General features: G+C 36.8%; 1 protein-coding gene across 20 annotated transcripts in view; it reads right to left on the minus strand.

Moving 5' to 3' along the window:
* The window catches only part of BLTP1 (bridge-like lipid transfer protein family member 1), a 244321-nt gene that overhangs the window by 82363 nt on the left and 149774 nt on the right, over positions 1 to 12184 (minus strand). For all 20 annotated transcript variants that reach the window (XM_070047638.2, XM_070047636.2, XM_008267930.5 and 17 more), the window contains 4 exons: positions 11954 to 12129; positions 5974 to 6680; positions 5308 to 5553; positions 1466 to 1559 (listed from right to left, as the gene is read on the minus strand). In XM_070047638.2, coding sequence (XP_069903739.2) covers positions 1466 to 1559; positions 5308 to 5553; positions 5974 to 6680; positions 11954 to 12129 — 1223 coding nt within the window. The remainder of the gene's footprint in view (positions 1 to 1465; positions 1560 to 5307; positions 5554 to 5973; positions 6681 to 11953; positions 12130 to 12184) is intronic.

The following is a 12184-nucleotide window of genomic DNA, read 5'->3' on the forward strand; positions in this document are numbered from 1 at the left end:
GGTGAAGCACTGATGGTACTTCAAACAGAGTGAACAAAGGCATCACAGAATCCCATACTTAGTCTGGACTGGTGAACTTTCATCAGAAGCATTATGATAAAGCAGAAATAATACAGGTTCAGGTTTAGGCAAATATTTTCATCTTTCTGAATCTCAACTTTCTATAAAGTGGAATAAAACCACCTCAGTTCCTGGGATTGCAGTGAAGATTAAATAATCTGTGTGAGGATCTTTACCAATAGTTAGCACTATGTACTTGGCAAATTATTATAAAATAATAGCCCCTCATCTATATATAATTGACAGAGAAAGATCTTATCTCTCACAACTACTGGGATTTTCTGGAGTTAAAAATATTGCTAAGGAAATATGATTTGAACCCTAGGCAACTACTGGAAAGTCACCATCTTTTGTTCTAGAATTACTATAAACTATTCCAACAAGAATATAAAATGAGATGATCTCCCAGAAGGTTGTAGAATGGATGCTGTGGCTACTGATTTATCTAAAACTTACTGCAGAAAGCTATAGATCATTTATAAACATTAAGAAAATTTTCCCTAACATAAACTTTTAAAATATAATCAGACCTATAATTGACCATACTTCTCAGTTAATTTATGACTAATAATTTAAACAGAACCAAATCTAATATTTGGTTGGTATCTTGAATGATGGATATGTTACAGGACAATTGCAGTACAACATTAAGTAGTAATAATATTAACAAACAGAAAAATCTCCAAATCTGACCCTCACTTATCAAAACATTTTGCTGTTACAATATGAAACTGCTCAACAGAAAGGAAACTAGCAGTGACAGTACATACAACCAAGGGTATGAATATGCAAAAAGTGAAAGAGTTAGCCATATCAATAATTCATTACTGATCTGAATATATGTTAAAAGTAATCATTATCAGAGCAATTCTGAGCAAATCTAAGAACACAGCTTATAAGGAAAAGGCTAAAAGAAAGGTATAAAAATAAAAGGCTTACCTATACTTTTACAAAGATTTCAGAGGTTTTATTGTTAAATACATTAAGTAGAAAAATGACAAGAGAAGTTTTAAAACTCAGTGTGAATATGAATAATTATTTAATATAAACTTAAGTCTATACTGCTTGCCTAATACTTTTTATGAACTATCTGAATTACATGAGCATTTGCCTCTTACATGTTGAGCTGAAATTGTACTGTGATCATTTTTCTTATTAGACAACGTTAATGTACTGAGAGTTGCATTTTGGGGGAGGTAGGAGGCAGGGGTAAGTATCAAAACCAAGGAGAAAAATTATTTTTCTCAGAACATTTTACTGTTTGGTATTACTAATGACATTCAGAATCTCAGTATCTGGAAACTCCGTGTGTATAAACTTCATTGCTTAGCAATTATAGGTTCATCCAAAGACCTTTAAATTTCTATAAAACAGTAACAAATATAATAAAAATCAATACACTTACTGTATATTTGGTGTAATTCCTTCAAGCAACACAATGTTAACTCCACCAATATGAGCAGTGGCACATGTCTCAGTCATCTTTTGATGTAAAACATCTTAAATGGAAAAAAATAATTATTTGAATTCTGGAAATAAAATAACGGTACTTCATATTAAAATTGTTTTTTCTTCATAAAATATTCAACGACAAAAATAATTCTAGAGTCTGGCACTATGGTGCCGCAAGTTAACCTTTTGCTTGCTATGAGAGCACTCTCTTAAGAAAAGCTGGTTGAAGTCCCAGCCGTTCTGCTTCTGAACCATCTCCCTGCTAATATGTCTGGGAAGGCAGAAGAAGACAGCCCAGGTACCTGGGCTCCTGACACCCTTACGGGAGATAAGGATGAGTTCTTGGCTTCTGATTTCAGGCTGGCACAGCCCCTAGGTTGTTGCAACCAGCTGGGAAGTAAACCAGGTAAGGGACGATGATATCTCTGTTTCTCTCATTTTCTCTGCTTTTCAAATAAATAATAAATCTTTAGAAAATAATTTTAAATTCATAGTAAAACTTGTTCAATTATTTCAGAACTTTTTGAAAAATAATTTTAATTAATTAATTTGAAAGAGCAACAGAGAGTGATTGTCCATCTGCTGGCTCACTACCAAATAGCCACAACGAATAGGCCAGGCTGAAGTTGTGAGCCAAGAATTCTATCCTGGTCTCTCACCAAAGTGGCAAGGATCCAACTACTTGGACCATTACCCCCTGCTCTCCCAGGTGCATTAGCCGTGACTTGAACCAGCATGCAAATATAGGATGCTGGTATTGCAAACAGCAGCTTAACCTGCTGTGCCACAAGGCCAGCTACCTCAGAATTACTTTTTAAAAACTTTCCTTATATTTTTTTATTTCTATGCATTCAAATAGACACATATTACATGTCAAAATTGGAATGCAAATTATATATTTTAATAGTCCATTAATGCATTAAATAGTCTACTGGTACTAAATAGCCTGATGCATTTTAAATCTCAGAGAGAAAATTTAGGGGCAAGAACTTAGAAAATCCAAAAATACATAGGCAAAACAGAATATAAACTAGCATTCTGGGTCCCCATAATAATTTTAATTTTAATACAATATAAATATTTTTATTACTTTTACAAAATCAAACTACACATACCATCTTGTCCATATTTTTTACTTAGCAGTTTTTGTATTAATAATTTCTGCAAAATAATTTTTAATAAGTAAATTCCAAAGACACATATGACTGAAATCAACTTAATCAACTTGAAAGCCAGACATTTGGCTGTATATTTGTACAACCATCTTTTCATATAATTCAGATTTTTTAAAAGAATCAATTACTGATTTGAAAGGCAGAATTAAAAAGGAGAGACACACAGAGAACAAGATCTTCCATCCACTAGTCCACTTCCCAAATGGCTGCCAACAGCTGGCACTGGGCCAGGTTAAAAACAGGAGCCTGGAACTCTATCTTGATCTCCTCCATGGGTCAAAGGGGCCAAGCACTTGGGCCATGTTCCACTGCTTTCCTGGACACGTTAGCAGGGAGCTAGATTGGAAGCAGAGCATCTGGGACTCGAACCAGTGTTCAAACCAGTGCTCATATGGAATGCCACTGCAGGCAATGACTCAACCTATTATGCCACAACACTGATTCCTCTGATTTTGACTCCAACCTAAGCTTCCAGATCTGCAATCACTGAATCAAAGAATAAGCGTGTTTTATTGATAAAAACTATTAAAGCAACCATTGGAATGGTTAAAGCCATTTATATTCATTTAGAAGTGAATCAAGAAGCCGGTGCTGTGGCATAGCATGTAAGGTCACTGCCTGCAATGCTAGCATCCCATATGGGCACTGGTTTGAGTCCCAGCTGCTCCACTATGAATCCAGCTCTCTGCTAAGGCCTGGGAAAGCAGCAGAGGATGTTCTTGGCCCTCTGCACTCATGTGGAAGACCTGGAAAAAGCTCCTGGCTCCTGGCTTCAGATCCACGCAGCTCCTGCCATTGCAACCACCTGGGAAGTGAACCAGCAGATGCAAGACCTCTCTCTCTCTGCCTCTGCCTCTCTGTAACTCTGCCTTTCAAATAAATATTTTTTTTTAAAAAAAGAAGTGAACAAAATATCCATTTCTGTATTTCTCACCAAACACAGACAATATTAATTTTTGCTAAACCAACAGAAAAAAAAAACTAGTAATTTTGTAATCCATGAAGGTGAACAATTTGTTTTCAACTCAGTCATTTGAATGAGTTTTTTAAAGATTTAATTATTTATTTATTTGAAAGGCAGACCAACAAAGAAAGAGGAGAAAGGAGAGAGAGGGAGAAAAAAAAAAAAGAGAGAGAGACAGAGCTTGAAAGGGAGAGGGATATCTTTTCTCCACTGGTTTACTCCCCAAATGGCCACATCACAGCAACAGCCAACACTGATCCAGGTCAAAGCCAGGAGCCAGAAACTCTAACCAGTCTCCTACATGAGTGACAGGGGCCTAAGTATGTGAAGCATAACGCTTTGCCTTCCCAGGCACATTAGCAGGAAGCTGGATCAGAAGTCAAGACTGTAATGGGCACTGCTATCTGGGATACCTGCTTCACAAGTGGTAGCCTAACTCACTGCACCACAATGCCAGCCCTCTGAATTTTTGTGTATTGTTTATGTCCTTTATCTATTTTTCCATGTTTGTACTGTTCTTAAAAACACAGAATTCATTTGATTTCTACAGAGAATTCGATTTAATGTTACATAAGTTTTCATTTAAAATTACTTTTTGAGTAAATTATAAATGCTAAGCGTATAAAACAAAACACGTATGATTGGTCTATAATGAAAAGAGGTTCACAACAACTTTTGATTAAACCTTACATATTTAGCAATCACGGAGTTAACAAAACAACACATGATGATTCATAATTTCCTTCCATGGAATATAACCTGACAAGTTTTTACCAGGAAGAAGAGACACTGATCATTATAGAGTCATTGGTACAAAGAAATTCCTGTAACAGCAGTTCCATGCTGTTTATCAAGTGATTCTAAGCATTTTTTAAAGTATTTTTTTAGAAATTGGGAGCATTTTACAATCAAAGGCATTTGACCATCTATAGCAACATTATTTTTTCCTTTGGTATACATATAACAATGGTACATCTTCAAATTTATTATTTCTCGGGGCCGGTACTATGGCATAGTGGGTAAAGCTACCGCCTGTGGTGCCGGCATCCCATATGGGTGCCAGTTCAAGTCCCAGCTGCTCCACTTCCAATCCAGCTCTCTGCTATGGCCTGGGAGAGCAGTAGAAGATGGCCCAAGCCCTTGGGCCCCTGCACCTGTGTGGGAGACCCAGAGGAAGCTCCTGGCTCTGGATTGGCATAGCTCTAGCTGTTGTGGCCAACTGGGGAGTGAACCAGTGGATGGAAGACCTCTCTCTCTCTTTCTCTCTCTCTCTGCCTCTCCTTCTCTCTGTGTAACTTTGACTTTAAAATAAATAAATAAATCTTTAAAAAATTAATTCTTTGTTACAGGAGTAACAAAGGGAAGGAAATATTCTACAAATTTCATTTTTTTTGAAATTTTCATCCAATAAAGACATCTTACTAGCTGATGGTAATAGATAAAGAGTAAGTGGCACTGGGCATTAGGTATATTAGCTCAATATCCATCAAATCTGCCTCAATTCATTCATATTCAACATATTTAAAGCTCTTGGTACCCTACCCCAGAATTGGGAAATCTTATTTTCTGAAGAAAAATTGGCAAGTAAAAATTTTGGAGACACAGCACTGGTTCTCTTCAGAAAAGTGACACTATAGTATCAGGAAATAGCCACACCTTTCATTTTTTCCTTAAGGGTGAAACTGCCATGGATCCTCTTCAGCTCTGATTCCATCGTTAGCCCACCAATGTCTGCCTCTAGGTGTGTGCGATTCACCATGCCAATTCCAAACACTATCAGAGTAACGTACTGAGGTTCAGAAGTTACCAAGCTACGCTTCCTCTGTGTCTTAGTCAAACTGACGTTGTCTTGTTCATTCTCAAACACAACTTTACACGTTGGCTCCGTAGGGCTCCGAACTCCTTTATAAGTAAATGGGAAATATAAAGTTTTAGAAATGAGCATTGCAAACTGGAATGACATTCTAACTTCCTTTCCTTCACATGACCCATGAGCCGAATTTCTCCCCTTCCTCACCAAAACGCTTTAGTAATTTTAAATATTTTCTCAAGTTCCTATTGACAGTAAAAAGTGGAGCCAGATGTTTGAAATCAAGTCTGTCTGAATCCTTTAAGAACATACTCTGCAACGCTTAGGGAAAATGGTAAACAGGGTGGCAGGATATCTGAAAGCCATTATCATTTTTCTCCTCTTGGTGACCACCAATTTCTCTGCATTTCCATTATCCAATTGCAAATTAAGAAAAACTTATGAACCACCTACTTTTTTGGTATTACTGCTATTCTAAAAAGAAATTTTAAAATCATAAAAATGTCTGTTACCTGCTGGTCCAAATGTCTCTGAAGATTTTTCCAATATTCCTGTTGGATCAGAGATAAGTGAATAGAAGTTCAGTAATTTATACATATTCTGCCAGCACTCAGCTGAAGGCTCACTTTGTTCTGACACTGTAATTGAATCTGAGTCATCCATGTGAATGGTCATGTGATCCACTACATCTTTTGAACCTTTCCTAGACACTTTTGAAGTTCTTCTTTCAGATCTTCCTAATGAGTTTTTGTTTCGAGATTCCTTTTTGTTATTCTCATTGTTGGTCCGTTTGTTCTTGGCATTGTTTACTCTATTGCCACCATTTAGACTTCCTCTAGAACTTCGGCTGAAGTCAGATGAACGAAAATCGCGATGCTTTCTCGTTTTGAAGGTAGGTGTTGGGGAAGCTGATCCAGCTGTGTATCTGCTGAGTTTAATGTCAGTCTGAGTCGCTTTAATGTCATCTATCATCGTGCTAAACTGATGAATGAGACGAACCAAAGCCATATCTACATGCTGGCTTATTGACTGACAGGAAATAGTAAAGTTGCAATGAAAGGTATTGTAATAACGCTTGTTGAGATCATGAAAAGAAAGGGCACTTGTAGAGTTTTGAGGGGTGCACACTGACTTTTCCATTACAACAGCACTGATGCTAAAGGTTTCCAACATTAAAGCTGGCTTGAATTCTAGTGGAGGAAGATTCACATGGCCTTGCCTAGAAATTAAAAAAAAAATAAAAATTAAAAGGCAAGGTTTACTTTTTTCTAGAACTGTATATCTTTATTAATTTATTGAAGAAATATTCTCCAAGGTATAAGCTACTTAAATACTTTTAAGCAATAATAGGCACTTAGTGCCAGTTTTTTTTTTTAATTGGAAGCTGAATTTTAAGTCCTCTCTTTTGATCTTACTCTGAAACTGACCAACAGGCCAACATCAGTCTTCTTATGCTAAGAAATGATTTTAGTGAGGTGATATAACAATTTCCCCCTCATCTGATGATACATCCCCTTACAGAACTAGAATTTGGAGTCAATTATAGAGGAACTAGAATCTCTCTAAACTGTGTATTTAATCTCATCACACTCACTATGATTTTATTTGCTACTAGAAAGGACATTGTTGTGGTATACTCTGCCAAGTTTGAAGATGGAGAAGAAAAGCAACTGAAACCAAAACAAACACAAAGAAAACGTAAAATCTTACATAAAAAATTATTTTGGCAAAGCTTCCTGCTTATCTAAAGATTCTCATGTAAGAACATTATAGTCAAACTTAAAATTCAAAAAGCCCACTCTCAAATTTCCCCACATCAACTACTAGTACCAATAAACCTCAAGCACCCAAACTGTAACATGTTACTTTTCCCCTCATCCTCCATGTGCGCTATAAATGTATACAATCACATAGGTCCAATTAAACACAGGAATCTTTTCTGTTAAAAAATCAGGAGCTGCTTTGATGTTCTCAATTTAACTTAAAAATTCTAATTACAAGTCAGCAATGCCCAAATGAATATACTACTGTTTCTGATTTAATTTTAAAAAGTGCCACATTGTAGTATCACTTGTGAAAAATGAAAAAGCTCACAGAAAACCTACAATCAATGCTAAACGTAAGGTAAGAAAAGGAAAATCTGGATTTTGAGAATTAATAGCATTGGGAGAAAAAAGACTCAAAATAGATGAGAAAAATCCACAACTAAAAAATTAAAAATCTAAAACATGTAAGAGTGGTAATAAAATCTTAAAGAAAGAAGATTCAATTAAAGAAGAAAAAAAATCAAAAAATGTGATAAAGCTATCATTCAAGGTAAAAACAGTCAGATAAGCAAACGGTTAGCATGCACAATGTACCACCAAAGTAAAAATTAAAATTTAAAAAAGGATGAAATTCCTAATGTTTATAACTATTTTTAATGTATTTAAAAAGATTTATTTGAAAGGGAGAGTGACACAGAGATGGAGAGACAGAAAAAGAGATCATCTATCTGCTAATTTACTTCCCAAATGGCCATAACAGCTGGGGTTAGGCCAGGCAAAGCGTGATGCCCAGAACTCTATCTGGGTCTCCCACATGGGTGGCAGGAGCCCAAATACTGGGGTCATCCTCCACTGCTTTCCAAGGTGCATTAGCACAAAGCTGGATCAGAAACAAAGCTACCAGGACTCAAACTGGTGCTCTGATATGGAATGTCAGCATTGCAAGTGGGTTCGCTGCACCACAACACTAGCCCCTGTATAAATATTTTGATCAGATACAGCAAAGAGATAAGGAAACTAATATTTATGAAGATCTACTACTTGCCAGAGTCTAGGTTAAACAGCTTAATAACTACGCTGGTTTTACAGTTTAGTAGGAAAGTTATAGATGCTTATACAAGAAATTATAAGCCCAAATTAATATATAATAGCAAACAGAACAATATGTTACAAAAATAACAACAAACAGCACTGAAATATAACTGAGAAAACAATAGTGTGGTGAAGGTTTCCAAAAAATTAAGAATTAAAGATGAAATTATAGGAAAACTGAGAAGAAAAGGCATACCATTGGTTAATTTTAAACATATAGAAACTTAGTGTTGGTATGATAGTAGAAAAATAAAAAGGAGTATTAAGTTTGGCTAATTCAAAGTCAATTAAATTCAGAGTATTAGTCAAACATCTTTGAGAAAATGAATAAGGAAGTGTGGTCAGATGAAGGTATAGTCTATGGCAGCACTCACTAGGTTACTAAGTAGGCTATTAACTCAATTATATATCTTATATCTCAATTATATATATCTTAATTACATAAATGAGAATACACACATTGTATGCTCACATACATTTATCTATAAATACAATTGCATTTATATGAAAGTTAGTTATTACATATAGAAATATAAAATTAACTTGGACCTTTTAACCTGGAATAGAAAATATATTTAGATATCAATATCTGAGGATCTAGATTTGATATTTTTAGTATGAACAAATTTCAGTAACAGTGATTTAGTTAAAAACCAATAGTTCCCCAACTATGTGATTCAAATTTTATCTAAAATTTATTGTGAATACATGCATAAAGTACACTCTTACCACTAGCTCTTCAATCTATAAATCACTACATACACAGTTGACATAAATCATAATTATTGGCCAATTACTTAACTACTTTCAAAATCTGTCAGTGATTGATCAACACATATTGATTGCTCTGGTCACACATGGACAGCAAAGAATTGTTGTTGCAAAGGTTGTGCTGTTTCCTTGTCTCTCAGTGATAAAGTCCAGTTCATGTTTTACAAAAGATAGAATTGGACAACAAATATGAAAATGCAACACAAAAACAAAAAGTGGTAAGAGTGGTAGTGAAATTCAATTGAACATAAAAGAAGTTACAGAAGAAACAGCTGAGTTAGACAGTGCGTCTAGTGGTTAAGGCACTGGTTAAAATACTAGTACTCTATATTGGAATATCTAGCTTCCTGCTAATGTAGACTTTGGAGGGCAGCAATGATGGCTCAAGTAATTGGATTCCTGTGACCCAACTGAAGGAGCCGGCTTGAGCTCTTGGCTCCTGGCTTTAATGAGACCAGCACCAGCCATAACAAGCATTTGGGCATTTGGGGAGTGAACCAGCAGATGGGAGTGCTGGCACTTTCTCTCATCTCTCCCTGCACCACTCCCCTCAAATAAATACATTTAAAATTTTAATCAAAGCAGCAGCAGCTGATAAAGAAAATGTGATACTTCCACTTTTCAAGAAACTCTAGATATGCATCCAACAGAACTCAATGAAGGCAAACTTATTGACATAAAGAGGAAGATGACTGTGACAGAAAGGATGAAGATACCCCTGATGATGTAATAGTGACAAAAAACTTCATGGTAAAAGAAATTCAAAGGACATGGAAAGTGCAAAGGATAGCATGCTGAAAACTGATGCACACATAAAAGAGTATGACATTTTGCCACAGCGCAAAAAAGATGCTCATAAGGAAAGAATTTTATTTATTTTTTTTTATTTGACAGACAGTGAGAGAGAGAGACAGAGAGAAAGGTCTTCCTTCTGTTGGTTCACTCCCCAGATGGCCGCCATGGCCGGCACTGCACCGATCCGAAGCCAGGAGCCTCTTTCTGGTCTCTCATGCGGGTGCAGGGGCCCAAGCACCTGGACCATCCTCCACTGCCTTCCCAGGCTACAGCAGAGAGTTGGACTGGAAGAGGAGCCAGCCCATATGGGATGCTGGCGGCACAGGTGGAGGATTAACCAAGTTAGCCACGGCACGGCCCAGAAAAGGACTTTCTAAACTACTCTTTGATAATTATTTTAATAAATAAAAGTTGAATTCTCAATGTTTAATGTTTCCAATTTTAACAATCATAATGTACTAATCATTAGTTTTATTGACTTTTCTATTTCTCTATAGACTTACTTATTATAAATAGAAAATTTTAATGTTTTGGCAAATATTTTTTTATAAAGTATTCATCATTAGCTTTTTTTTTAAGAATTATTTTATTTATTTGAAAGAGTTACAAAGAGATGTAGAGACAGAGAGACAGAGGTCTTCCATCCACTAGTTTACTCCTCTAATGGCCGCAATAGCCAGAACTGAGCCAATCTGAAGTCAGGAGCCAGGAGCTGCTTCTAGTTCTCCCATGTGGGTGCAGGGGCCCAAGCATTTTGGCCATCTTCTGCTGCTTTCCCAGTGCATTAGCAGGGAGCTGGATGGGATGTGGAGCAGTTGAGACTCAAACTGGAGCCCATATGGGATGCATATGGGATGCCAGCACTGCAGGCTGGGGCTCTAATCTGCTGCAACATAGCACCAGCTCCATGGCAAACATTTTCAAATTCACAAAAGAAAAGTAATTTTTCTTACTGATTACCAAAATCAGTCAAACAGTTTCAGCTTCCATATTCATCATCATGGTACCACATTATTAAGAAAAGCAGGGGCCGGCGCTGTGGTGCAGCAGGTTAAAGCCCTGGCCTGAAGTGTTGGAATCCCACACAGGCGCTGGTTCTAGTCCCGGCTGCTACTCTCCCAATCTGGCTCTCTGCTATGGCCTGGGAAAGCAGTAGAAGATGGCCCAAATCCTTGGGCCCCTGCACCCACGTGGGAAACCCAGGGGAGGCTCCTGGCTCCTGGCTCCTGGCTTCAGATCGGTGCAGCTCCGGCCGTTGCAGCCATCTGGGAAGTGAACCAGCAGATGGAAGACCTCTCTTTCTGTCTCTAACTCTCTCTGTAACTCTTTCAAATAAATAAAATAAATCTTTAAAAAAAAGATTCCCTGTATTTAGTAAAAAAATTAATTTCAAGTTTCCAAAAGATTAGTCAAATGCCATTAAGGAGTATATCATTGTCTATGCAAGCAGTAAGGAAACTGAACTATCTAAGACAGTACAGTTCAGTATAGATGTTTCTTAACATTCACCTTGCTAATGTATATTTGATTTTGATGGTTATACTCTCATTATGGCTTCTTCTCTGTTCCTAATACAAATATCATCTACTCAAGTCAAATCAAAAAGGAAGTAAGGAATAAATTTCAACCAATGTGAGAGTGCCTAGATCTGAGTCCTGGCTCTACTGACCATTCCAGCTCCCTGCTAATGTGCATGCACTCTGAGAGGCGGCAGGTCATGGCTCAAGTAGTTGGACCTCAGCTGCCCACTGGAAACCCTGGATTAAGGTTCTGGCTCCCAGTTTCAGCCTGCCTCATCTGGCTGTTGTGAACATTTAAGGAGTGAACAAGCAGATGGAAGTGAATGTCTGCTCACGTAGGGGTGTGTGTGTGTGTCTGCTCTTAAATAACAAAATTGCAAAGAAGGAAAAACAGTTATTAGTAAGAAAATATGGCTACCATTTTATTAATTGGCAATTACCTTAACTCAAGATATTAAAATTACTATCTCATTAGAAGAAAATAAAACTAAAAACTAGAGGTATTAAACTTCTTGCATATTTTTCTTTGATAAAAATAAAAAAGACACCTTCTTGCTCTTTTGCCTTTTCTATCTTTGGCTGTGTCTGAATCCACAATATCTGCTCGCAGGCAGTCCAAAGTCCCTGAAAATGAAAGGTGTTCTCCAAAGTACATTCGGTAGCACAGTGGCACTGTATCCTGTGACTGGATCCCTGTATGACTCAGGAGAGGTTTGAAAACAACCTAAAAGGCATAAAACATTTACATTAGTGCAACTTACAGTTCATCATTTACTGTA

This window comes from Oryctolagus cuniculus, chromosome 8 (assembly GCF_051225735.1).
Source record: "Oryctolagus cuniculus isolate XC-2025 breed Fujian yellow rabbit chromosome 8, ASM5122573v1, whole genome shotgun sequence".
NCBI classification, from domain to species: domain Eukaryota; kingdom Metazoa; phylum Chordata; class Mammalia; order Lagomorpha; family Leporidae; genus Oryctolagus; species Oryctolagus cuniculus.